This window comes from Penicillium angulare (assembly GCF_028827245.1).
Source record: "Penicillium angulare strain IBT 27051 chromosome Unknown utg000004l_segment0_segment0, whole genome shotgun sequence".
Taxonomy (NCBI): Eukaryota; Fungi; Ascomycota; class Eurotiomycetes; order Eurotiales; family Aspergillaceae; genus Penicillium; species Penicillium angulare.
In genome coordinates this window covers 1,417,093-1,442,799 of record NW_026623163.1, presented here as the reverse complement: position 1 = coordinate 1,442,799, position 25,707 = coordinate 1,417,093, and the positions used below count along the sequence as shown (strand labels likewise).

Below are 25,707 nucleotides of genomic sequence, written 5' to 3'. Positions count from 1 at the left end.
AGCAAGAATCAAAAATCTCTAAAAGGGGCATGGTGCATGAAGGGAAACTAGGTAAAGTAGGTAGGTAGGTAGATAGGTAGATAGGTAGGTGTATAGAACTGGGTTGTTGGGATTCGGGGGCGCTCAAGAAAAAATTAAATATTTCATCCGCCGACTTTTTAGAAATTTCAAAAGCCCATAGAATCAAATGCAAACAGAAAGAGAATTCGTTTTATAGGCTCAGGGTTCGGACCAGTCTACTTGATCGGTGACTGGGGCTGCTGTATCTTGGGCAGATGTGACACGCAGACGGAGACGGAGTTTAGGTGGCAGAGACTATGAGTAGGTTAGTGGGTGTTATAGGAGGTGGGATTGAGTCAAAAACTTACCCCGGTGACTGCTGCAATTCGTAGTGTTTGGGTGGCTTCTTCGCCAGACTCGATTTCTGCTTTGCTGATACCGCTTAGTTGCAGACGCTGGCTCTTGGGTACAGCAGCTTGCAGACCGACATTGGTGAAGCGCTCGAAGTTGGAATCGTTTCGGAACCGAGCCAGGATCTGAGCGTTGTTTCCGCTTCGTTGAACTTGGAGGGTGAGCACGAGACCGTTCTTGTTCAAGGCTGTGTGGGCTGGGGTCGAGGCGGAGACAGGCGCAGGCGATATAGATGGTGAGGGTGCCGATGCTCCCATTCCGCCGCCTAGAAGGTCCAATGAGGCCGAGGAAGGCTGTTGACCGGATTGAGGGGCAGGAGAACCACCGTTTGAGGAGAACATGTCCATGAGACCATTGTTGCTGCCCATGGGGTTCTGGGTGGGAGCTGGAGATGACATGCCTGAGTCGCCGCCAAGGATATCTGCCAGCAGATCGGCGGTGTTTCCTCCAGCTGATGACGGGCTGGTCACAGGTTCGTCGGAGCCACCGACCAGATCAAGAAGCAGGTCATGCTCGGCGGGCTTGGAGACCTTGGTGGGTTTGCTGCGGAGAACTTTGCTCTGGCGCTTCTTCGCAGGGGCGCCAAACACGCGCTGCTCCTCACGGATTTCAGGTGGAGGCATTCTCTCGAGTACACCTCGGCGAATTTGATCATAGCCGAAAAGGTTGGTATATTCAACTGCACGTTGCTGGATTTCGACGCTTAAATCGGATGTGCGGCTGGTGAGGAAGAGACGCAGGCGTTCGATCTGGGCAGGGTCGGACATGCGCACTGTCAATTTCATAATGGCAGTAGTGATATACTCGATGACGGTTTGAGTGGCGTAAGTACTGTTAAGAATGTTGGTGAACAGGTCGACGATGTCGCTCTCGCGGACTTCTTTGACTAGTTCTTCCTCCTCAAATTGACCACCCTGGAGCAGACTATCGGCGTATTCACCAATAGACCAAGTTGCTGCCAAAGTAAGACCCTCTTGTGAGATGTCCTCCTTCAAAGACGAATAAAGTTTTTGAACGGCATAGGTCTGCAACTCTGGAGTAGTAGCAATAAGACGGACAAACGACGACAGAATCTGTTCCTTGACGTAGTTCCCAGCCAGCTTGAGAACACGAAGGATGGTATCCATGTGCCAGCGCTTGTTTGGAGCGAATCGATCAGCGGCGATGCCGATCTGTGTTGTCATACTAGGCTTGAATTCGTTGTCCGCAACTTCCAGGAAAGCGAGCAATTCACGAATAAGCACTCGCACGTTGTCTTCATTAATCAGCATGAAACTGAGATCAAGCGCTCGCCGGCGAATGCTGATATCAGGATCCCGCAAGCATTCCAAGATAGTGTTGCGATGTCTCTGTACTGCATTGGGCTCGATCGCTACAACCTTGTTCAATGTATTCAATGCAACATAGCGGATATTGTTATCCTTGTTAGACAAGAATTTACCCAGAATGTTAACACCCAGAACTCTCAGGCCAGAATCGGCTTCGATATCCAAGATGGTGAGTACAGCCTCGTACAGGATAGCATTACCCACGTTCTTGGAGGAATCGGTGTTGGTAGCCACCTGGGCCAAGATATCGTTGATCATTTCACTGGTGGCAGCATCACCACGCGCCAATACTCGTAAGAATCGAAGAATCTTCACCTGAAGGAACGGATCTGTGATTCCTGACACATCGTGCTCCGGGGCATATCCCGATGTAGTCAGGCCCTTTAGAGCACGAACGAGTCCACCGGCGAGAGGTCGGAACATCTCAATCACACCTTCCGGGCCTTCCTCTTCCTCCTCCTCTGCCTCACAGAGATCCGTTGCGAATGTCAAGCCACACAGCAGGACACCATGGTTTCGGTCTCCAAGTAACGTCTTGGCCTTCTCGAGGAAGTGCTCGTGCAAGTCAGGGACCTTGCGACATATCCGCATGGCACAGATGGCGGCTTTTCGGCGAATATAAGGGTTGGCAGTGGACATAAGGTTTTCGACTTCGGGGAAGAGGTCACGAGACATTTCGATGGAGGCGATGTTTCCAAGGGCGCAGAGCGCAAGACCGACGATATACTGGTTTGAGTGATTGAGATCACTGCGCGAGGTTAGCATTGAAGCCGCATAATAATAGATCTATCCTTTACATACTTCTTCAATGAATTGGTGACAAGTGTCAAAACTTCTTGATTCTCATCCAGTAACAGCATCGTACCCAGGTAACCCAAACGCTTATCGGCGAACCGGTGGGAAGCGAGTAACTTCAGACATTCGATCTGACCAAAGTGAGTCCGCTCACCCAGTGTAAAGAGGTAAAGTAATTTGGCCACATTGTTCCTCCTAATGGGATATTAGACAACGATGTGCGGTGATTGGGGAAGGAGGTTGCGGTGTAGCTAACCGGATATTTGAATCATGACTTTCTTCTCTGAATGATGCACGAATGGCAGCACTTTCCTTCTGGATCACGGCTCGCTCGTCGGCAATAGTCTTTGCGGATCGGACATTGCGAATAAACTGCTTGACTGTTCCGGGGGTGGTGGGTTAGTCGCATCTTCAGGGGAGGAGGGGCGGCGGGCAATAATAAACTCACGAGAAGCCATGATGTAAAACAACCCCCGATCGGGGTTCAGGGGAAAGAAGGAAAAGCAATGAATAGATCGGAATAAGGTGAGGGAAGCAGCCCCAGGAGGATCAGGATAATTAGTGAAGCTGTATGACCTGTCTTCGTGAACTGGTCTGGGCTTAGTGATTTTGGGGGTCTTTTGGGTTGTCGACCTGGCTTCTTGGCAGCTAAGGGTGCGCTAAGCTCAGATTGGAAAGTCTTGGATTAGCTCATCATGGAGTAGTGGCCTGAGGCATACACATTTAGTTATCAAATGATCTTGGTCATGTGACCCCCACTGACCTGTGTTCACCATCAAATGACACGTGAACTCTTGATGCCTGAGGCCATAACATCAATTAGGCCATCTGTCAATGACCTCATTCTATAGTTATTTAGCATCCACGAGGACATCAAAACACGTTGCGGAACAGCGGGGTGTTGGGTTTTCTGACTCATTGTAGCACAATATCCCCTATGGTTACATGTCAGTTTGAGACTAAACTTTATAGAGAAACAGCACAAAGAACACGTCTAAGCTTTACAGAGTCGAGGGTCTCGGGTTTCAGGCTCTGTGTTCTCCAGGCCCTTGATTTGCACCGACAGGAACCGGTTCATCACGGAAGGATGGGCCAAGTGATCGAAAAGTGATCCATACTTGAATTCCCCGATATCTGTATCTCGATCTAGCATCAAGCCATAAGATCTGGAATCTTCACGTCCAAGTCCAACTAAAAAATTCTACATTACAAGATGGCCACTGGCATAGACTACCTCCAACCTCTAATGAAGTTTCCAGCTGTAAATTCCAAGAAAAATGGTTTGGCCCTGACCATTATAAAAGAACAACTCATACCTTCCCTTCCGTTCCATGGATGTATAACGTCCCAAGAAACGGAACTCGGAGCCCGGAGACTTGCTTAGATTCCTACACCTGAACATTCAATACTACCTACCTTGTAAACCCCCCCCCCTCCCCCCCCGGGAAACACCGGGAGAAACTTGCAGACGATAAACCCTGCTCACAATCCCCTCGACAATGAATCATATTATAAACGGTTCGTGCTAAAACTTGGCCCCGTCGCGCGGGTCATAAAAGAGTTGTAAGGCTGACCGTTGACGTAGTTAGTCTTGGCCCCCGAATATTCCACGTCGGCACTTCCCCATCTCCATCCACTTTTATAAAACAAAAAATACAACAAACAATTCCCGCTTTAAACTCTCACCCCCACACGGTCTATGTGAGACTGAATTACTTACACACGCATCACCGCAATTGCGAGCCTACAGGATGTCCAGCGCCGTTTCTCAGAACGGCTCTTCCACCCTGCGGCCGCGTGCCGTTCCCCTCCCTGAGAAGTCCGATGTGAGCCTCACCCCGCCGGCTTCTCTGCTGCCCGCAGATACAAGGTAAGTGAAATGAAATGAATTGCATATATCTATCAATTTGTATATTTTGACGCATTGGCTAATTTCTTGCCTGAATTGGTAGTGGTCGCTCTACGCCTGTCCCTGAAGATGCTCCTCCCTCAGCGCATTCTATCTCAACCGCCCGTAAGCAGGTGCGAGCTCGGAATCGCCTGTTTTATACCATCGACTATGTCCCGCGGGTATCTCACTTCGATCCAGATAGCGACTATCATAACTTTCGGGGATTTTTTATTCTTTTCTGGATCTCTCTTGTAATCATGGTGGTTACTACTGTGCTGCGCAATATCAAGGATACCGGATACCCGCTGCGCGTGCAGGTGTGGAGCTTGCTAAGTGCCAACGTATGGGAGCTGGGAGCAAGTGATCTAGCTATGGTACTTAGCTCGGGTCTTGTTCTCCCTTTGCAGAAATTGTACCGCAGCGGTCCACGCTGGATCCAATGGTCTCGTGGAGGAATGATCATCCAGAGTATTGGCGAAGCTATCTGGCTAGCAGTTTGGATCAAGTAAGTCATTTTACCCTCTAGTATAAATTCTCAGCTCTATACCATATAAAGCAACATCGCTAACGAAAGAACCTACTTACAGCTGGCCATTTATGCGTATCTGGACCTGGACCGCCCAGGTCTTCTTCACTCTTCACGTCCTCACAATCCTCATGAAACTCCACTCTTACGCCTTCTACAACGGTCACCTCCAAACCACCGAACGTCGCCTCGCAGACCTCGACAAAGAAGGAGAAATCTCTCCTAACGCCCCGGAACCCGAACCCTACCCGGAACCACACCGTCGTCGCCGTCCCTCGATGAAACACCTCTCGCACGAGGAACTCGATACATCAGATATAGACTCTCTCACCCGTCTTCGCGAGCACCTAGCTACAGAACTCACATCCCCACTGGGCAATATCTCATACCCTCAAAACCTCCACATAGCGAACTACGCAGACTTCCTCTGCTGTCCAACCCTTTGCTATGAGCTTGAATACCCTCGCCGACGAGAGCGCCGCTGGTCCGAGATCTTCTACAAGACTCTCGCTGTGTTCGGTTGCATCTTCCTTCTCACACTGACAAGTGAAGAGTTCATTGTTCCGGTACTCAGTGATGCAAATGTGCAGCTTCAGGCTTTCCCTAACATTGCGGATAAGGCACTCGTCTTGTCTGAGACGATTAGTATGCTCTTGTTTCCGTTCATGCTTACTTTCTTGCTTGTTTTCCTCGTTATTTTCGAGTATGTGCTTGGTGCTTTCGCGGAGTTGACTCGATTTGCCGATCGCCACTTTTACTCTGACTGGTGGAACTCATGTGATTGGTACGTTTCTTATAAAACACTAAATTCCTATGTCCCTATCCATATCTTCTATACAAACATCCACCTCCTTTACAAACTTATGCCTCATATATAAACCTATATTGATAATGTGATGTGTCTAGGATGGAATTCTCTCGTGAATGGAATGTCCCCGTCCACCACTTCCTCTTCCGCCACGTCTACTTCCCTGCTCGCTCGAACTTCTCAAAACCAATTGCCATGTTCATCACGTTCATTGTCAGCGCTGTCTTCCACGAACTTGTGATGGGCTGCATCACAAAGAAGCTTCGCGGGTATGGGTTCATGGCGATGATGCTGCAATTGCCCATCGTTGCAGTACAGAAGTCTCGTTTCTTCAGGGGACGAACGACCCTAAACGTGAGTTGTTTATATTTACAAGATTAATAAGTATTCTTGAGTTCTGACGATTATTTTTCTATCTAGAATGTGTTCTTTTGGTTCTCCATGATTTCGGGACTTTCAATCGTGAGTTTTTTGGGTTCCCTTTACCTTCATATTCAATCTATCTAACATACATATACAGATGTGTGTATTTTATGTCTTACTTTGAGACAGTGCGATTGATTTTTTTTCATTCTTATTGCTGGATGAACCCTTTGGAAATGATGTAGAGTATTTCTTTGCATATATTATATGGACTTTGTGAGTAGGATGTGATTGGGACTGTGTACCGGGTGAGAGCAAGCCTGAGGTTGATCAAGATACCCATTGCGGTTACTTTTATTTAATGTTATTCATTCTTGAAAACTTAGTACTGTATAGCTACTTAGTTTGCACATACATAGATAGTTGGTATATTGCGAATAAGGTTACATTGAAAATTTTAACATTCCAAAGTTTCTTATACATATATCTGTGAAACTGTCTAAATCCAAAATACGGCATACGCCAATAAGATTCTCTATTTTTGTTTTTATTTCCATTTTATAAAACAGACAAGGATTGTAAATACTACAGAACAATCTAGACTTTAAATCCAATAAAATATAAGCCAAAGAAAGCTTAATCATGATCGTACCAAGAGAGTTGACATAAATTCATAAGTTAGGATTCCCCTACGGTCCACGGGTATCTAGGTGATGTGGAGCCCGGGAGGGGGTAGATAAATCCCGAAGAAAAAGAAGCAGGTCTAAATCAACAAAAAAAGCAACAAAGGAAATAAAGGTCATCAATGAGCAAATTTGCGCCTCGTAGATGTGTATGATATGTTAGATGGCATGGAAAGACGTGAATGATAAGATAACACCGAATAGCTCTTCCCCCATGCGCCGACATAGAAAACAAGCCCCGGCCGTGGGGCATCACACGAACGGATGCTACCGAAACCATTTGAATGCTCAGAGTGTGCGGGGACTGGTAAATAAACCGCATAACGGAAATGATCATGGCTAGAAGCCTGAAGATTCCACGGTAAAGAAAACTCGAGCACAGCTCGTGTCAGGTATGGACAAGAAGGGCAGTGATAATATGGTATGTTGGATGATTTGCTTGATGCTGAAGTGACAAAGACGCAGATAAATCGATAGTGAATAAAAGATGCTGAAGAAAAAGTGTTGCATGGTCGTGAAGCTGTCGTAAAGGGATCGCATTACGCGGTACCCGCTGCAGTGCGGCGGGGGCGAATGTGATCAGTGTAATAGTAAGTTCGGCCTTGAGACATGGTGGGTTCACCAGGTCGGATCTCGGTGTATTTGATGTCTTCGTCACGAATGTAGGGGGCGAATTCCACATTGTCGTAGGTTCGATTGGGTCGCACAGAGCGGATCTTGATATTGGGAGATTGTTGCTCCTTAGTAGAAGATGGCTGGTAAGTGCTTGATCGTTTGGGAGTCATACGAGTATGCTCTCGTGGGCGCTCATCAGTCGACATGGTGCGGTGTTGTCTAGTCCTGGGGCTGGCAGCACTGGCAGCTGGGGTTTCGACTACGTAACGAGCCGTGACCTTAGGCGAGCTGGTCTTGAGGTTGACTTCTGGGGTGCTGGGAGAAGAGTAGCCAGAGTCATACTTCTCGCGTGACTTGGATGAACGTGAGGGAATAGGCTCGGCGGCCATCTTGCTAAGAACGTCCCCACGGCTGGAAGATTCGCCTCGCTTGGGACGCACAAATGCTGAGCTGGAGCGAGATCCACCGAAAAGTGAGGGGCGAAGAGTTGACTTGGAACCTGGCATAGTAGTTGAGGTGGGCATCTTGGGACGCTCATAGCGAGGCTCTAGGTCTTCAAAAGAATCGTGACGAGAAGACGAGCGGTTGTGGTTCGCGCGGGAGGACCGTCCCGAACGACGAGTTTCTGGTTCGGGCGAGTCGTAACCACGGCTTCGATGTGGGGACGCCCGAGTTCGATAGTTCTCATACTTGGAGCGTTCAATGTGTTCCTTGGAACGTTCGATATGCTCCTCGGCTCGATTGAGGTTTGCTTCGTAGCGCGGACGGTCGTGGATCTCTTCCTCTTCGTAGTACTCGGGTTCTCGCCGGCGAGAAGACTCTGTAGGACGGGGTCGAGATTCCCGAGCGTGTCGGGTGGTCTTTCGATAGTGAATTTCAGAGTCGCTTGAGTCGGAGGAGCTATGATCGGATACCACAAATGGACTAAATGTCTCGTACTTCTCTGACTGTTGTCCTCGTCGTTCCTTGTCGCGGCGTCGTTGTCGTTCCGAATGGGAAGCCTTGGTGCTATCGCGGGATTCCTTGGCAGCACGTTCACTACTCATAGTTGGGTTGGACGCTTTTTTCTTCTCTTCCTTCGCCTTGGGTCGTTTAACATATGCATCGGCCTTGCGAGAGGAAGATCGGGGCTCCTCGTAGACTCGGGGTTCTTCGTAGATCCGGGTCTCTTCAAAGTAATTAGAATCGAAGGGGACTCGCTCCTCCACGATGTGGCCATCACGGAACTCGCGCGAAGAAGCGCCAGATCCACGTGCTGAGACCTCGGCCTGTTTTTTCTTTAATAGGTCTCGTTTCTCTTGGGCGATGGCGGCGAGTCTGACTCTCTGATCGTAACGCTCCCGGCGAGTCTCATCAGAGAGAATTTCGTAGGCATATTGGACCCGTTGAAATTCGTCCAGGGCGACCCTTCTAATGGCCTCATCGGTGATCTTATCTGGGTGACATTTGAGGACTCGTTTGCGATGGGAGGCTCGGATCTCGGCCAGGGTGGCATTTCGGGAGAGACCGAGTTCGAGGTACGGGTCTGCCTCAGGTGGGGAAGAAGACATGATGTAAAAGATGGAAGGGGAATGATCATCAATAGCGATAACCCCAGGCAATTGGGATGAGGAGGAAGGGAAATGGGGTTTACAGGTAGTAATAGTACTGTTCGGAGGAAGGAGGGGAAAGGGAAAGAGGCGGTGGAGGTATGCGGCCAACCTGACGTTGACGTTGATCAAGAATCCACACTTGTCTGATCCAGAATGTACTGGGGCGATCAAGAGGATTCCAGAGTGGGAACGGGAATTTCAATCTTAAATAAGAATCTTCAATTCTGGGTGATTTCGGGGTAGTTTCATAAGGTCGGGCAAATCAAAAAAGCGAGGTACGACATCTGAGACGAGTTCAGTAATACTTGACTGCCGATAAAACCGAGTAACGAGTCACCATTAATCATAAGCTGGGGGCAGTCTGATGTTTTGTAATGCGTAATCCAAAAACGGGGAAATCGGTAATCAAGTGATCCGTAACATTGGACTTCTCTCTCTCTCTCTCTTTTTCTCTCAGGGGGGCGAAAATGGGCTAGGGGAACATTGTACTCCGCCACTTCGGGAAAATTCTAAATTCTAAAAATGCCAAAATGCCAAATGCCAAATGCCTAAATCAAATCCAAAAATCCCAAAAAAGTGGAATAAAAAAAAGTGGAAAATGGTAGGAAAATCGTGGCGTGGAGAGAGTTCAATTTACTGTTCAGGTACCTTTGCCAATCACTCTATGTGTGTTCCCCCCCGCCTCACTCCGATGCCCAACGGAGATATCTTCATCTTAAGTATTATGACTCTTCTTTGCAACCAGAATCTCTTTCAACTGAATTATCATTGAAAAAAAGTATTGAATAAAAGAAAGCAGATAATATAGAATAAATAATAATACTCAATAAATACAAATACAACACCCCCAAATCCGCATGATGACATATGGTCTACATGTTGTTTTTTTGGCCTGTGCGCGATATCCGATTCGTTGCCAGACCCAGCCAATGATAATGCCTCACTTTCTTTCTAAACCAAACAGCTTTTTCACTGTGCATTCTTGGTCATTCTTGGTCACTCTTGACCAGTGCAGACTGTGCAGTCTGGCTGTGTCTGCGCTTTCCTGCACTAAGAACCAAGAAGGTATAGAGCTGCGCAAACAGCGCAACTCCTACTCCCTCAGTGGGGCCATCAATCATCGAGACCCCAACAGGTATGATCATGACCAGTGCTTTTCGCCCCCTTGTTCTCCCCATTCATTCGCTCTACGCTATTGCGCTCTTGCGCTTTCTTACCATGATTTGCTGCTTTATCTCTTTGGCTTTGACTAGAAGCCCTGTACAGATGTACCCTGTACATTATTGCTCTTGATCTATTGGTCTATTGGCCCTTTTCCATCTTCCAATAGCCCCCAACACTTGTCCTGGCCACCCCCCCATAACACCCGCCCCAATGACACCTGAAGGTTGTTTGTAACCGTAATGCGTATTGATTTCGCATCTCTAGATTTCTCCGTACATGTACTATACACCGAGACACTTACCCCGTACGGCCGTAGATAAGTAGCTGATGTACTTACATCTGATTCATGACTATAATCCATCGAAATAGAATTTATCTTCCAGGATCATCCTATTGGGGTCTCCAGGCGTGCCCTTTCCCGCTCTCACAGCTGCTCAGCCCGGAGCCTGCGTACCTGGATTTCCGCGTGGATACCCCATTAGGTCTTGTCTGTGGAGTACGGAGTTACTTGTACACAGTCCAAGTCCACTCACTATGGAGTAGGTATACATGGATAATGTTTTGGTCCAGCCCTGACATGGACCCAAATATAGAAAAACAATTCATCATCGATTAAATTCTCAATTAAATCATAGTCAGAGTCATACTTCATCATATCCATACCTAACTATTAACGCTAAGATTTAACTCTTACTAGCCACGTTCGCGGAAAGGATTCCTTTCATGTCTACCTAGCCGCGGCTTGGACATGTACACGTACGTATCTAGGATACACAGCCATACTCAGCATCGCACTCCTAACTCAACTCAGAGATCACATCGGAAGACCGGCGATGGGTCTCTCCGCTAACCCCGACACTACACAGAACAGAACACAGAACACAAAGCACTAGATTTGAAAGAAAATTAAATCATCTGCCATCGGTCTATCCTAGTTCAGGGAGAGCAACGATCTCCCCACCCCGACACTAATTCAGCGCTGTCATCGGACCCGATTTAGCCCGCGGGGTCACCATCACAGTTAATTCCATCCCGTCCATATCAGCAGGCAAGGCTAGCTTAGCGATATCATGACTAGACATGACTAGACTGGACTTCATAAAAACCGAGCCTATGATTGTAATTGTGATTATGATTCATAGTACGGAGACGCCGTAGTTAATAAATCAAAAATGACAAATAACTAATGATGTACCAATTACCAATCAATTAATTGCTTCGAGTCCATTTCATCCATCCATTCTGCTTAACCAATCTATCTAGATCCAGATAGATCAAACCAGAACACCCGAGGCTCTTCAATATTCTTCTAGACAGTGAACCACAAACACAACTTGAACACAACACCAAGTTAGCACCTAGTCTAGTCATTCAACAATATCCCTTTCGCCCGCCCCAGTCCTTGTCATTTGACTAAATGTGATAGGAACTGCATTCACCAATCCCAATCCCAATCCCAATCTACTCCAGCTTTTCCATCTGAACCGCTTCACCCTGGCCTCCTCGTAATCCTCCGGTCCCAGTTAACCGCCTCGCTCTGGTTCCACGAGAGGCCCGCTGCCGAGACACTGGGTTCCAACCTTAATCCCTCATGTGGCTAGGGTCGGTGAATTCGCTATTGGACGTACAAGGCGGCTGTCCAGGAATATGGTCGTATTGTGCCCACTGCCCAGTGGTGGATATTAGCCATCCAGAGCCCAGAACGAGCTTTTTCTTGTTTGGGTAGATTGTGTGTACCCATCTTCCACTTACTATTACTATTATTTTGAATACTGGTAATATTGGTTGATAGGATTTAATTTATTCTTCTATTGGTTTTATTGTGCTGTCTGCGCATACCTGTGACAGCTATACTACTATGTGGCGGGGATCACTGGTGTTGGATGTATCTAGTGCCCAGGTACTAGGCGGGGTAAGGAATGGAGGAGGAAGGGGGTTTCGCGTTTCGCGGCTTCGGCTTCTAACGATGTTCTGCAGAGGAAGCGGGGATCGGATCGGATGCAGTTCTCCTGCGTCATAGATATTTAGCTCCTTGTTTCATAGAATTTTGGGAAGAAATATGATAGGACACGCGATGATCATGGAATCATAGAGGGAGAGGTATGTTTGTGTCTTTTCTAGTATCCCTGGCATTTGGCATTTGACACATATCTCCATTTTTACCTAGGTAATGGTGATATAATAGTAATAGTAGATTGAATTCAAAAGCTGAATCTATTCGATTTTATTTTATTTCCACGATTTACGAATTCAGTATGTGCGTATGACAACCTCGATAAATGGGATTATAGCCTCGGCCTCGTCGTTTCCAGACTTTAGCTCTACCATTCAGCCTTGGAATCCACTCCTAGGTAGCACGATCTACACACTAGTAACACGCATTAATTATCGAGACCCAATAATCAATTCTACATTATCCCAATATCAGTCAGGAGGATCAATATCGATTTAGTGTATGTAATGGTGCTTCGGAATGAATATTGATTGGTTCATACACCCTAAAAATCAAGTTGGGAACCTCCCAACATTTACCTGGACAGCTCTCTACGTAAGGCAAGACCAGTGCCTAAAGTCAGTAGACTAGTCTAGTCAAACGGCCAGGTGGGAAACGACAAACTCCCTGAAGAAGATCCCTAATGATCGGCCTCGAATGGTCACATCCGGTGTGTCAAAAAAGATGGTGGGCGGCCCGAGGGTTGGTTCATGGCTCTTCTTATTCCTTCTTCGCTCCACTCACGTCGTGCGAGGAAGCGCTTGCAGATGTGATTCGGGTTCTGGAACCAATATTAACTTTCAACAGGGAGCTGTTGCAGATGACTGAGATCCTGGATTGTGGGGATCCTGATCTCATTTCTTGGTGCGTTATTTTATTTTATTTTCTGTGGAGCGATGTGTCAGATGTTCGCTGAGATTGTACTCTATTGGCATGCGGGGATGGATGATGTTTGTTGCTTTGCATCCGAAGTACTTACTTAAAAGTGGAGAAGTGCCTCAGTGTTTGTTTGAGAACCAAGCTGGTTGGCTAGTTAGGAAATTTGGCTTCACTGGTTGCTTCATTTTACTCCATGCTTTATTTTGTTTGATGTATGCTTTTAGCTTTGAAGCTAGACTGGGCTTTTTGCTTTATTCCATCATAACATAGTATCGACTTTGGTGAAGCGAGCTTGAAAGGATCATCAGAGCCCGGTCGCATCATCCGGGTCCATTAGCCAGTCCTGCGGGTCCAGCATGGACCTTTCCCAAACGCTCTGTCACTCAAGGTGATGTAAGCGTTGTGCGGCTGCAGGTGGTGGATGCACAATGAGTGACTATCCGGCGAATCTCATGGGCTCATGCATCAAAGCGCCCAACCAGCTGTCGATGCGGCCAAAGCTACACTGGGGATCATGCACGATGGTGGGAAAGGATATTGGATCAAAGCAAGCCACCATGCATGGGCCATGCATTTTTTCATTGCCGTGCACCGATAGTGGAGGATGTCGGGATAAAGACCCCGTATCCAACTAGGACGAGTAGTTACATGTATGGGTATGTATTTTCGAGAAGAAAAGCATGGCAGGGAGCATTATGAGACGAAACAAGGCGGAACGAGATGAGATGGTCAGATGGGATGCAAATCACTTGAATCGTGATGTGGACGCGTGGTCGTCTTGTCGTACTGGGAGCTCTAGATCAATCACGATAGGTGTATTGAATCGCTTACCTCCCTGGTGAGGCCAGCTTGTCGCCAAGATGGCGGAATTGACGATGCAAGTCTCCCTTCTGAGCGTTTGCATTTGCAATGCAGGGCTGTCCGCCCTACCACTAGTACTAGTCCTAGTACTATACCCATGTTCATGTTCATGTTCATGGCTAGCTGCGCTCAAGCTCGGAGCCTGATTCAATGTCTCCTTCGCAGCTGATCTGAGCGAGAGAGACGGTGTCATCGACGTCTTGGTCTCAGGATTCAACGTGGAAGGCCGCGACAAGGCAGAGTAACCAGTGTTATCCAATCTTTTCTCTCGTTTACCTGTTAAGTCAATCAGGGCTTGTTTCTTGCTGCCCGGCGGCGGCAAAACCCCACGAGTGATGTCGTTGTTATCAATATCTGCATCTGCGACATCAAGTGTTCGCGATTGCCAACAAACCCGTTCGTAACCTCGACCTTCATGCACGTGGCCGCAAAGAGCTAACAGTGGCCTGATGCGGCTCAGGGTCTGGCGAAGCGCATCGCAGCCGTGATTTCTACCCGTTGGCTTTTGGTCACAGTGAGAATATGGCGGCGTATGCGTCACTATAATATCACTATCTATAGGGATCTGGTCCCAAAGGGCGCTTGTATCCTTGTCATTATCATATCCGAATGCCCAGTTTCCATCAAATTGTGAGTATGGAGACCCAAATAGTTTAAAAGTGGTATTTGGACCATTTTCGTGAGTCAGGTTGATCACTGCGGCCTGATGTCGGAGATAGATGACTGAAGGCGCTGCGTTTGTGACGATTTCGAGACATTTCACCGGATCCTCGAGGTGTGAGCTGTGAAATTCCTGCCCGTGTTTCGCATAAAACTCGGGATCTAAGGAAACGTCGTGGTTCCCTGTTGAAACTGATTAGGAAGAACGAAAGAAATAACAAGCAGCAATATTATATCGCTTAAATCACGCAAGTTCTTGTCGTGGCATGCAGATATCCACAAGAATCCAAACAAATATTAATGGATGCTGAGCACAGAGCCATTGGGCATCGTGTTTTTATGAATAAAAATAACCACGAGAGATAAACTGACCAGCCACGATAATTTTAATTTCAAAGTCGGTGTTTGATATCCAATCCATCGTTCGACGCAGCTCGGTCAAGCTTCCCTTGTTAGTCAAGTCCCCCGCGTGTATCAATACGTCTCCTGCCGGAATCTTGAACCCTGCTTCCATTGGCGTATAGCCATGGGTATCGGAGACACAGACGAAACGTGTTTTGCGCAACATTGCTCAGATGCTTGAGAATGAGACAGCTAGACTGGCCTGTTTTTTTCTTTCTTTCAAAGGCGCTTCCAAGATTTTGATCAATTATTTCAATCGCAGCTATGCACTGCGGTTTATGGTATCCGGTGGTGGCGCTTGGATTGCGAGCGAATGGGCTACACTGGAACCGAAATTCATAGGGCGCGCACAAGTGAATGCATGAGCTAAGGTAAACAAAAAAACACAGTTTAGATTTGATTGATGTGCACATGTGGTGGATATTAAAGCTTAGTCATCGGACCCAGTCTAAGTGCTTCGAGTTCATTTGAAGAACATTGAAGATATCCATAAATGATAGAATAATAATGGGCTTCTATTATCCTTTAGTGTTGATTTTGTGATCCAGGCCTCTGGCTCACGCATTAGGCCGATTCTGCGTTCTTTTCAGTTGAGCTCTTACTACCTCACCTTGGTTTTTGTCAATATATGGCCCGATACAATCATCCCCGATATCGACTTAACTGACACGCTCAACCGCTATAATTTCCGGTCCCACTGCCAAGACTTTAGCGCAGATCATCAATTGGGCGGGTCGCAATAAGTTAAAGACTACGTTAAACTACTTGAATAGTATTATAAAGCCGGCCCCCTGGAGCCTTGCAGTCTGGCCAATCAATTTCAAAAAGATGCTTTCCAACCACCAGAGGTAAGATAGAATGGAGGGATTTTGGAGGCCTTAGTAGGATTCAGCCGTTCAATTGGCCCGTGCATTAGCGCAACTCTCATAGATTAATGTCCTAGACATGTCTGGTAAGCACAAATTTCATTTGAGCTCCATGGGGCCAAACTGTGGGGCTTGAGATATGGCGACATCGTCTTTGGACCCTCGATGAATTGTTCTGTTGTTACTGCCAGAAGTAATTTGATCGGAAAGCTGCCTTGTCTAGATGGATATGCGTGGGTATGCGATTTTTAATTGCTACTTCCAACTTCTTCTCTTGGCATCTGAGCATATCCTTGGGCGAAGATCCATGTTGCATTGAAAACAAGTCTTGCCATGTAGTGAAGAAGCTTACTTCCAGAATAAAGAAACTGTAAATACTCTTGTCTGGTCTCAACTCCGAGTCTGTTGTCTTCACCCCTATGCTGTGGCTTGATTTACCAAAAACATTAGAAAGTCGCCAGCGCTAAGGTATGTGATAAAGAAATCCAGGTCTATACTATATCCATCAAATAAAAATTGTGCATTGTTTCTAGTGTATCTCAAACTTTCGCTTTCGATACACCCCTTGCTTCAATCATTCTTGCCATCAATTGGATACTTTTGACAGCAGCATCATGCGGCTTTCTTACATTGGACACCTACTTTCATTTATCAGCTACGGCACTGTCCTTGTTGACGCAATCGCTATTCCGGCTAGAATGAGCAAGACGACCTCAGTGAATTCGACCAATAGCACCCATGTAGAACTGCGGAAAATCGATTGGAGTGTCTCCAAAGGGGGTCTTGACGCAAGTCGAGATGTTATATTGGCAGCGTCAAGCTCTGTGCCAGCCATTGCTACAGTGCTTGGTTTGGTTCGGAAAGATAATGCTAAGAATTCTTGCGCTCCTATTAAAGCAAGCGGAGAATCCAACAACGGGCAGCAAAAGTATAACTTCAAATACTGGGTCACTACTACTGGGAAGAACTGCGACACCACGGCAGAAACCAAGACTGTGGCTGCGGCTCTGGATGGTGCTTGGAATCAGGTGCACAAGGACAAATATAACTGGGCTTGCATTAAGTTGAGCCATGGGGGTACTTGGCACGGGCATCTCGCTGTTGCTACTATCGGTTCTAGGAAAAATATCAACACCATGTGTAACTAGGGGATAATATTGTAATTCCATTTTTTGGAATTTCGAAGAAAGGCTGTTTCCTATATAGATAGAGGTATTCTATTATAGTAATACATCGGGATGAGTCCTGATGATAGCCGGCCATAGCTGTACTACAGTAAATCAGACAACATTGCTTCTACTAGTATAATGAAGAAAAAAGAAAAAAGAAAAAGGAGAAAGGGAGAAAGGGAGAAAGAGAGAAAGAGAGAAGGAATTGAATGATGCTGGTAGATCAGATATATTCGAAATATTCCCGTCCTTGAATCGGTATATGATAACTAATGGGTGTTAGGTGGTGCAAAATAGCGATGGTGCTGGACGGTGGGCCATGAAGTGCGGCTCGCCATCCATGATAGCTACTACGAGTGGAGAAGCGACATTTTGGGCATCAATTCGCAGACCCTCATATTCTTAATGTAATATTCTAGATCCTTATGGAGAGTTGGTTGGTGTTGGACATTATAGTAGTAGAATATATACCGGAAAGAGATCAGTGTATGGCAAACCATTGCCACTTCTACCTGTTTGCAGGCACGAAAGCACCGCATAAACCAGCCGAACCATGATCACATTTCCACGGTCACTAGGCTTTCTAGAACTTTGGTACGACCAGCCCTAAATCGTTGCCCTAAAGGTGGAAGCCCATTGGAGCGGCGAACTGGAGAGTCTGGTTTATTAGTCATCACCACGTTATCGAAAGTGGATCTTGGCAGATCACCTAATCGTATATCATTGGTTCACGTTAGGGCTATCGCCCTCCCGGCTAGTCCACACACAGTAGGCTCTGAACGGGGCTCGCTTAGCCCCTTCGCCTGAGATCCATCCGACTTCGTTGTGTGCGTGCCTTTGACTCCAACGACAACAACCGCCGACAACCATCCAACCCATACACACGGTGCAGAGCAGGATGTCCACCTTCGAATCTGTGGTGCGTTTTCACTTGTCTACACTTCTTTCCCGCGCCGACTACACCGTCAAACGCAACCTATCTCGAATCTATAAAACAAATCGCTGACATGAATGGTATTGAACAGGTCGTCATCGACGGCAAGGGACACCTCCTTGGTCGCCTGGCCAGCACTGTTGCCAAGCAGCTGCTTAACGGCCAGAAGATCGTTGTCGTGAGATGTGAGGCCCTCAACATCTCCGGCGAGTTCTTCCGCGCGAAGCGTACGTTTCAACCCTCCACTTTTTTCGTTCGGTTATGATGTCCAGCATGGGAATAAGATTGGTTATAAGAGGAGGATTACTGGGAGAGAGAGGAAAGGCGAAGGGAATGGATCAATCTACAATTTTCACGACTCGGACATACTGGAAATTTGGATTTGCAGAAACACCCACTGACATGAAATTCGACCTACAGTCAAGTACCACGCCTACCTCCGCAAGATGACTCGTTTCAACCCCACTCGCGGTGGTCCCTTCCACTTCCGTGCTCCTTCCCGTATCCTCTACAAGGCTATCCGCGGCATGATTCCCCACAAGACCGCCCGTGGTGCCGCCGCTATGGAGCGCCTTAAGGTCTTCGAGGGAGTCCCCCCTCCCTACGACAAGAAGAAGCGCGTTGTCGTTCCCCAGGCTCTGCGTATCCTCCGTCTTCGCCCCGGTCGCAAGTTCTGCACCGTTGGCCGTCTGAGCCACGAGGTCGGCTGGAAGTACCAGGACGTCGTCTCCAGGTGCGTATCAGCAATCCCCAATACCGGGATAATATCGAATCACATCATATCTTTTCGATGAAAACTAACTTATTTTGCTTTATAGACTCGAGGAGCGTCGCAAGGTTAAGAGCAAGGCTTACTACGAGCGCAAGAAGGCCGCTCGCCGCAGCCTCGCCAAGGCGGAGCAGGGTGCGAACGTTGACAGCAAGACCAAGACCCAGCTTGCTCAGTTAGGCTACTAGATACCAAACAAAGTGTGGCCGGTTGTTGTGTCTTGAGTGACGGGTCAGGGTTGGGATCGCGGACGGTTTTATTTCAGCGAATTTGAACGGCAAGCCGGATCGACCTTGTTCTTACGGACTCGGTTCCTTGTTTCCTTCCCATGAATATCCACATTTACTTGTGATGCACCATGAGTCGGAGACTCGGGGGACTGAGTTCCTTCGGAATTTTTCAAAAAGCAGAAAAAAACGGAGTCGCGGGACGAAGGGTTGTTCAAAATAGCTGGCTCCGTGGCGGTTTAATCCAAAATTTCAAAGTTCAACATGATCTTATGATGATGCAGGTTCATTATACTATATCACTATCTGGTCTTCCTCGTATTGATGCCTCCAGGCCTTCTAGGGTATATTACTATATTACAGTAATTAGAGAGGGTTTCCTCTCGACAAAATCCATATTCGACTTGGATATATTGGTGTGCGATACTCCACACTTACATTAATATGCCCAATGCATCATATTGCCAAAATTGCCAGTTCCTCACCCTCTAGTCATTCACTGGTGTTGTTGACTGATCCAACGTCCATCTCACAAACTGGCGTCGTAGAGCCGTAGAATGCCTCAATTCGATCGCCTATGACAATCTAGAACTTAACATTGCGAAACCTGAACGACCTACCCATCATGTGAATGGCCTAAATTAAGAGCGTAATTCGTGCCATCTGATTGTGTGGTCCATTGTGGAAGATCCACTAGTTCCCGAAGTCCCGCCTGAAGTCCCGCCTGTGATCCGCCTGCATAACCTAGGTTAACATGACTAAAAGGCGCTCTTCAGGGCTCCCCCGCATTTCTCTAACTGCGAAGGTAAAAGACTTTGCCCACTGCATTTTCCTCTTCTGATCGACTGCATTCCTTTCCTGCATTTTCCCCCTTGTGTACACCAAAGACCCCTATTTCCCGGTTTTCAACAACGATCGACATCATGTCTGGCGTCAAGTCTCGACTCTCGAGTCTTCTCGCCCATATCACTCCGCAATCCAGCTCGGCTCCATTCGAACACAATTTCAACCGCCATACGCTTTCGCCCACGTTCTTTCTGCCGAGGGCAGCTAATATCGAGCCTGATGTAAGGAATTATTGATTTTTTACTGAGATATTATTGTATATTTTGGCTTTGTCTTTGCTTTTGGGGCATAATGTTGTATGGTTCAAAGTGCTGACATTGGAAAAATGTAACTTAGGCAGAGGCAATTTACCATTTGACGGCTGATAATAAGATTCTGAGACGAACTTACAGAGAAACGGCGGCACATGTCAGTGGTTTTGCGTACTATATCAAGAAGCATGGGTTTCAGCGGATTGGTATTCTTGCGCCTAATACCCCCGCGTTCTTAACGTCTATTTTTGCAATTGCGGCCGCTGGGGCTGTCAATGTTGGTTAGTGATTACGACATACTTTTTTGAATAGACTTCAAAAGCTGATGATATTTGAAAGCGGTCAATTATCGTCTCAAAAAGGATGATATAGCCTATATCTTCGAGCATGGCGACGTAGATATGATCATCGTGGACAAAGAATTCGAGCCTCTCCTTGAAACATATCGATTGCAGAACCCCAATATTCCATTCCTTGTCGATGACGATGTCTACAGTGAACCTTCGACGCCGGCTGGAAATCTTGGTGCTGCTATCCAGGAGGGGTGGGAGTATGACAAGGAAACCGCACAAAATGGATGGGAGGGGCTAGAAGCTCAAGCGCCCGATGAAGATTCCATTATTGCCCTCGCATATACTAGTGGGACAACCGCACGTCCTAAGGGTGTGGAATATACTCATCGGGGCTGCTATCTTGCGGCATTGGGAAATGTGACTGAGTCGGGTCTTAATTTCCATGAAGGACGGGCTAAGTATCTATGGACATTACCTATGTTTCATGCAATGGGTCAGTGGTTTCTTCTGAGTTGGCATGGACTGCTTAGAGTCAACTAACAGTTCTTCATAGGTTGGACATTCCCATGGTCAGTCACTGCTGTTCGTGGAACACATTACTGTCTTCGCAAGATTGACTACCCGGAGATCTGGAGATTGTTGAAGGATGAAAAGATCACCCATTTCAATGCCGCGCCGACCGTCAACACTCTACTTTGCAATGCGAAAGAAGCTGAGAAACTATCGCATTCCGTTCGTGTTACGGTTGCTGCTAGTCCTCCAACGCCTCATCTTTTTGAGCAAATGACAAATCTGAATCTCCACCCTGTTCACACCTATGGTATGACAGAGACCTATGGACCGATTACTAAAGGCTACTATCTACCTCAATGGGATCAAATTCCCTTGAAGGAGAAGTATCAAAAGATGGCACGACAGGGCCACGGGTTTATCACTAGTCTTCCTGCTCGAGTAATCAAGACCGACGTACCTGAAGGGACGGTCATTGATGTTGAGCGGAATGGCCAGGAGATTGGTGAGGTGGTGTTCGTGGGCAATATTTGTGCTAGAGGATACTACAAAGATCCTGAAGCTACTCGAAAATTGTTTGCTGGGGGCTTTCTGCACTCTGGGGACCTGGCTGTATGGCATCCTGATAGGGCAATTCAAATCCTCGACCGTGCCAAGGATATCATCATCAGTGGTAAGTCTGACCATTCAGTCATGCTTCGTGGATATGGGCTTAGCAGGACTAATCAATTTTTAGGTGGAGAAAACATCTCGTCAGTGGCGCTGGAATCTATGCTCGTTACTCATCCCGATATCCTTGAGGCTGGTGTGGTCTCCGTTCCGGATAGTCATTGGGGTGAGCGGCCCAAGGCATTTATCACCGTGAAACCTGGGAAACAACTAGAAGGCAAAGACGTTATTGACTGGGCTCGTAACGTGAGTGATATTAGTAAATTCATGATTCCCCGGGAAGTGGAGGTGGTGGCCGAATTGCCCAAGACTAGCACCGGCAAGGTTCGAAAGAACGTGTTGCGTGAATGGGCTAAGGGATCTGGGCGAAGTGACGATTAGAGGTTTATTGGATTCTTTGTACATATGAGTCAGGGGTTAAAGTGATCTTATTTGCCCATATGGGCTTATAGAAGTGTAAATCGAGTTAGTTGGGTAGATTTAGAGCTCGATAGAAGCACTTCCCCATAGTCCGTTTTATTATGGAAGATCTCGGCTCATCTGGGCTGCACGAGATCACATCAAACGGATGCACAGCTGATCGTTAGATAATATCAGGTGGTAACAAAGCCATCCTACAAAGAGATCGCCTGAAATGAGACAAGAACCTTAGAATCTATTTTTGTCCTTTCATAGGTCTGATCTTCACCCCCCTCTTTCATCTGCAGTAGATTTTCCACCCTGGTTAAACCTGGGTGAACTTGGCCCAGCCCTCATCTTATCACCGCAGATAAGAAGTGGCTCGGCACCCACTCCGCGCTTGAACCCCATTGCCTCATCTCCTCCCCTCTCCCCTCATACTCATCTTGAGGTTCTCTCCCCTTCTCTGATCTCGCATTCGTCGGAATTCGAGAGGGACCCATGTGCAGGCTCATGCACGGTTGCATCCTTTCGTATTAAAGATATCCGAAACGCCACTCCCTTACGAGTTTTGCCTTTCCCGTGCGACTAAGCGCTGCGGATCCCACGCTACGCCCATCACCTTCTTTCTCGCCCCATCAAGCTTGAAAGCAGAACCCCTCCACATCCATCAGTTCCTTTCTATAACCGGCGGAAGATTTCGGGGGTTAATTCATCTTTCTGGTAAGGACGGGCGGTCTAGGTTCTTCCCTGAAATCTCTCGAGTCTTCGACACACCGCCCATGCAGCCTCTCTACAAGTAATGAGACATTGGCCCTGTGACGACGACCACCAAGCCTCCCCCCCATATTGAACCCTCATTTTTCAACATCTTCTTCTCATCAACGAACACATATGGCTCGTCAACGACCCGGGGCTCGATTAGCGAGCGAAGCCCCTTCCGAAACATCCTCTTCAACATCACCAGAACGCGCCGCAGATGACGACACGGACTTCTTCATGCCCCTGGCGAACGACTCACAATCCTCGATCGGAGTCGCGAATTTCCGCGACTCACACATGCAGAACAACCGAAATGTTTCCATGCCTCCGATGGGCCGTCTCCCGCCCGAGATTTTGATCGCGATATTTTCAAAACTGGTTTCCCCCGCAGACATGCTCAACTGCATGTTGGTCAGCCGCAGATGGGCCGCCAACTGCGTCGGGATATTATGGCATCGGCCATCTTGCAATAATTGGAACAATCTGAAGAGTGTCGCTGCGTCCGTGGGGAATCCAGATAGTCTATTCCTTTATGCAGATCTCATAAAGCGACTCAATCTATCCGCATTGACTAATGATGTCAGCGACGGGACGGTGGTCCCCTTCGCTCAATGCAAACGGATCGAGCGACTAACTCTGACCAATTGCTCCGAACTCTCAGATAAGGGCGTCTCAGACCTCGTGGAATGCAATCGGCATCTGCAGGCTTTGGATGTATCGGGCTTGGGTCATTTGACTGATCACACCCTCTACACAGTATCAAGAAACTGCCCACGCCTGCAAGGTCTCAACATTACTTCTTGCACTAAAATCACCGATGACGCTATCTTTGTCGTGTCACAGAGCTGTCGTCAAATCAAGAGATTAAAACTCAACAGCGTTGCCAATATCACAGATCGATCAATTCTTTCCTTCGCAGAGAATTGTCCTGCGATTCTGGAGATTGACCTGCACGATTGCAAACTCATTACGAGCCCATCAATAACAGCACTTCTTAGTACACTGCGTCACCTACGGGAACTTCGTCTCGCACACTGTACCGAGATTGGCGACTCGGCATTCTTGAACTTGCCGGAGCACCTTACATTTGACAGCCTTCGAATCCTTGACTTGACAGCATGTGAGAGAGTGAAGGATGACGCTGTAGTGCGCATTATCGGTGCCGCGCCTCGTCTACGCAATCTGGTCTTAGCCAAATGCCGCTTCATCACAGATCGATCTGTACAGGCGATTTGTAAGCTGGGCAAGAACCTTCACTATGTGCACCTGGGTCACTGCTCGAATATCACGGACACGGCGGTTATGCAGCTAATAAAAGCTTGCAATCGAATTCGATACATTGATCTGGCATGTTGCAATCGCCTGACCGACATTAGTGTACGGCAATTGGCTACTCTACCCAAGCTACGACGTATTGGTTTGGTCAAATGCCAAGCCATCACGGATGATAGCATTAGAGCATTTGCACTTCCTCCCCGATCTAGTCATCAACCGATCAGTAATCTTGAACGTGTTCATCTCAGTTATTGTACCCAATTGACTATGCAGGTGAGTTTATCTATCCTCCTATGCGAAGACTGCCGTACTAATCTTCCACCTTTCTTTTAGTCTATTCAACCACTGATCAACAATTGCCCCCGACTCACCCATCTGAGTTTGACTGGCGTCCCAGATTTCTTGAATACAGCCCTCACGGCATTCTGCCGTGAAGCCCCAGAAGAGTTTACGCAACAACAGCGAGACGTTTTCTGTGTGTTTAGCGGCGAAGGTGTAATCCGACTGCGAGACTACCTGAACCAAGACATGTCCATAATACCAGATGGGACTGAAGCTACCATGTTTGATGATGGCGAGGAACACGATGAAGATGCAGGACGAATGACCGGCCTGATGGACGCCACAGGCATCAACGACGAAGATTACATCGATGTCGAGACTTTCCAATGATTGATACGATACCCTCTATTTCATTTTCAATTTCAATTTCTGTTTCTGTTTCTCTCATCTATTATACAGGAGGCCCTTTACGATTCTGACTGTGATGGCATTGTTTTGTTTCCTGTTTTCCCCTCTTCTTTTTTTACGCCCTGTCTCTCTCCTTGTTTCTTCTGGAAAATGACTCCCCAGTTACATTCAAGCTTTGGAGTCGGGATCAAGTCGAAGTCGCAAGCTATCATATTTCTACCTATATGAGCGAAGATTACCCTCTACCCTTCGGTATTCTGTGTTAATCTTTTTTCTTTTTCTGTTTCTTTTCCTGGAAATGCATATTCTCGTTAGCGAAACGGGAGCCTCTTCACATTCTCAACCTGTGTTTCATTTACCTGTCTTGAATTACCTAGTATTCACGAACCCTCAACGACCTTCATGGTATGCCTTGATTTTGAACTTGTGGTGCATTATTTTTGTAGCTGTGGCTGTAGATGTAGGATCACAGATCGATCAAGTAGGAGCACGACAGGTGCAATGGAGGGGTTTGATCTGTAGCCTGGAAATAAAACATAGTTTAGATGTATGTGTCGTATCTCCAGGAATGACTGCACAATCCCGAGGTCTCTTACGTAGTACCAAGTATGGTGTATGTGTCAACCATTCGCTGCTGAACCTGCGATTTGCTTCTACAATCTAGATTAAGGTTACTCTGGCGTACTGTGGACTCCCTTGTCTCCAAGGTTTAGGAAGTCACTGGTATTCACGGTATCCATGAAGATGTCTGCATTGTATGTATAAATTTTATCGTGCAGATCATCTGTCTTTCAAGGTTCTCGCTATAAAGATAGTAAGTACCTGCTCGGGTACAGACCGTACATTATACTAGCTCTCTAGTATTTTGGTGGGGCTACATGCAACCAAAAGTTGGTGGCAATATCCAAGGTATGTAGGCGAATCACGTTAAATTACTAATTAATGGGTCTAATTAACAATAGTGTTGATTTATCTAATTTATTGAAATACAAAATGCAATCTTTGCAGGTCCCCCGCAGACGCGTTGCATTCATAGTCAGGTTCCTCGGATGATCGATGGTGCAACCTAAGCTCAG

The 25,707-nt window shown here is 47.1% G+C and overlaps 8 protein-coding genes across 8 annotated transcripts; 5 read left to right on the top strand and 3 right to left on the bottom strand.

Moving 5' to 3' along the window:
• Positions 1-219: 219 nt before the first annotated feature.
• Positions 220-2,992, bottom strand: N7478_004474 (AP-1 complex subunit gamma; the record flags this gene model as incomplete). The annotated part of the gene is made up of 5 exons (XM_056920688.1): positions 220-315; positions 369-2,487; positions 2,541-2,729; positions 2,791-2,914; positions 2,983-2,992. 5 exons carry the CDS (start codon positions 2,990-2,992, stop codon positions 220-222), a joined length of 2,538 nt encoding a protein of 845 aa, XP_056778725.1.
• Positions 2,993-4,285: 1,293 nt separating this feature from the next.
• On the top strand, positions 4,286-6,306 carry N7478_004473 (putative sterol o-acyltransferase (APE2); the record flags this gene model as incomplete). Its single annotated transcript, XM_056920687.1, has 6 exons — positions 4,286-4,404; positions 4,487-4,930; positions 5,013-5,735; positions 5,858-6,113; positions 6,180-6,221; positions 6,280-6,306. The coding sequence occupies 6 exons, from the start codon at positions 4,286-4,288 to the stop codon at positions 6,304-6,306; spliced, it is 1,611 nt and encodes a 536-aa protein (XP_056778724.1).
• A 1,038-nt stretch (positions 6,307-7,344) lies between these two features.
• Positions 7,345-8,970, bottom strand: N7478_004472 (J domain-containing protein; the record flags this gene model as incomplete). Its single annotated transcript, XM_056920686.1, has 1 exon — positions 7,345-8,970. One exon carries the CDS (start codon positions 8,968-8,970, stop codon positions 7,345-7,347), a length of 1,626 nt encoding a protein of 541 aa, XP_056778723.1.
• Positions 8,971-13,793: 4,823 nt separating this feature from the next.
• Positions 13,794-15,137, bottom strand: N7478_004471 (metallophosphatase domain-containing protein; the record flags this gene model as incomplete). Its single annotated transcript, XM_056920685.1, has 2 exons — positions 13,794-14,752; positions 14,942-15,137. 2 exons carry the CDS (start codon positions 15,135-15,137, stop codon positions 13,794-13,796), a joined length of 1,155 nt encoding a protein of 384 aa, XP_056778722.1.
• A 1,314-nt stretch (positions 15,138-16,451) lies between these two features.
• N7478_004470 (uncharacterized protein) lies at positions 16,452-16,985 on the top strand (the record flags this gene model as incomplete). Its single annotated transcript, XM_056920684.1, has 1 exon — positions 16,452-16,985. The coding sequence occupies one exon, from the start codon at positions 16,452-16,454 to the stop codon at positions 16,983-16,985; it is 534 nt and encodes a 177-aa protein (XP_056778721.1).
• A 919-nt stretch (positions 16,986-17,904) lies between these two features.
• On the top strand, positions 17,905-18,897 carry N7478_004469 (60S ribosomal protein uL13; the record flags this gene model as incomplete). The annotated part of the gene is made up of 4 exons (XM_056920683.1): positions 17,905-17,925; positions 18,032-18,167; positions 18,361-18,673; positions 18,759-18,897. The coding sequence occupies 4 exons, from the start codon at positions 17,905-17,907 to the stop codon at positions 18,895-18,897; spliced, it is 609 nt and encodes a 202-aa protein (XP_056778720.1).
• A 962-nt stretch (positions 18,898-19,859) lies between these two features.
• N7478_004468 (putative AMP-binding domain protein) lies at positions 19,860-21,886 on the top strand (the record flags this gene model as incomplete). The annotated part of the gene is made up of 5 exons (XM_056920682.1): positions 19,860-20,003; positions 20,119-20,314; positions 20,373-20,819; positions 20,880-21,509; positions 21,573-21,886. 5 exons carry the CDS (start codon positions 19,860-19,862, stop codon positions 21,884-21,886), a joined length of 1,731 nt encoding a protein of 576 aa, XP_056778719.1.
• Positions 21,887-22,798: 912 nt separating this feature from the next.
• On the top strand, positions 22,799-24,613 carry N7478_004467 (putative ubiquitin ligase complex F-box protein GRR1; the record flags this gene model as incomplete). Its single annotated transcript, XM_056920681.1, has 2 exons — positions 22,799-24,214; positions 24,275-24,613. 2 exons carry the CDS (start codon positions 22,799-22,801, stop codon positions 24,611-24,613), a joined length of 1,755 nt encoding a protein of 584 aa, XP_056778718.1.
• Positions 24,614-25,707: the final 1,094 nt, after the last annotated feature.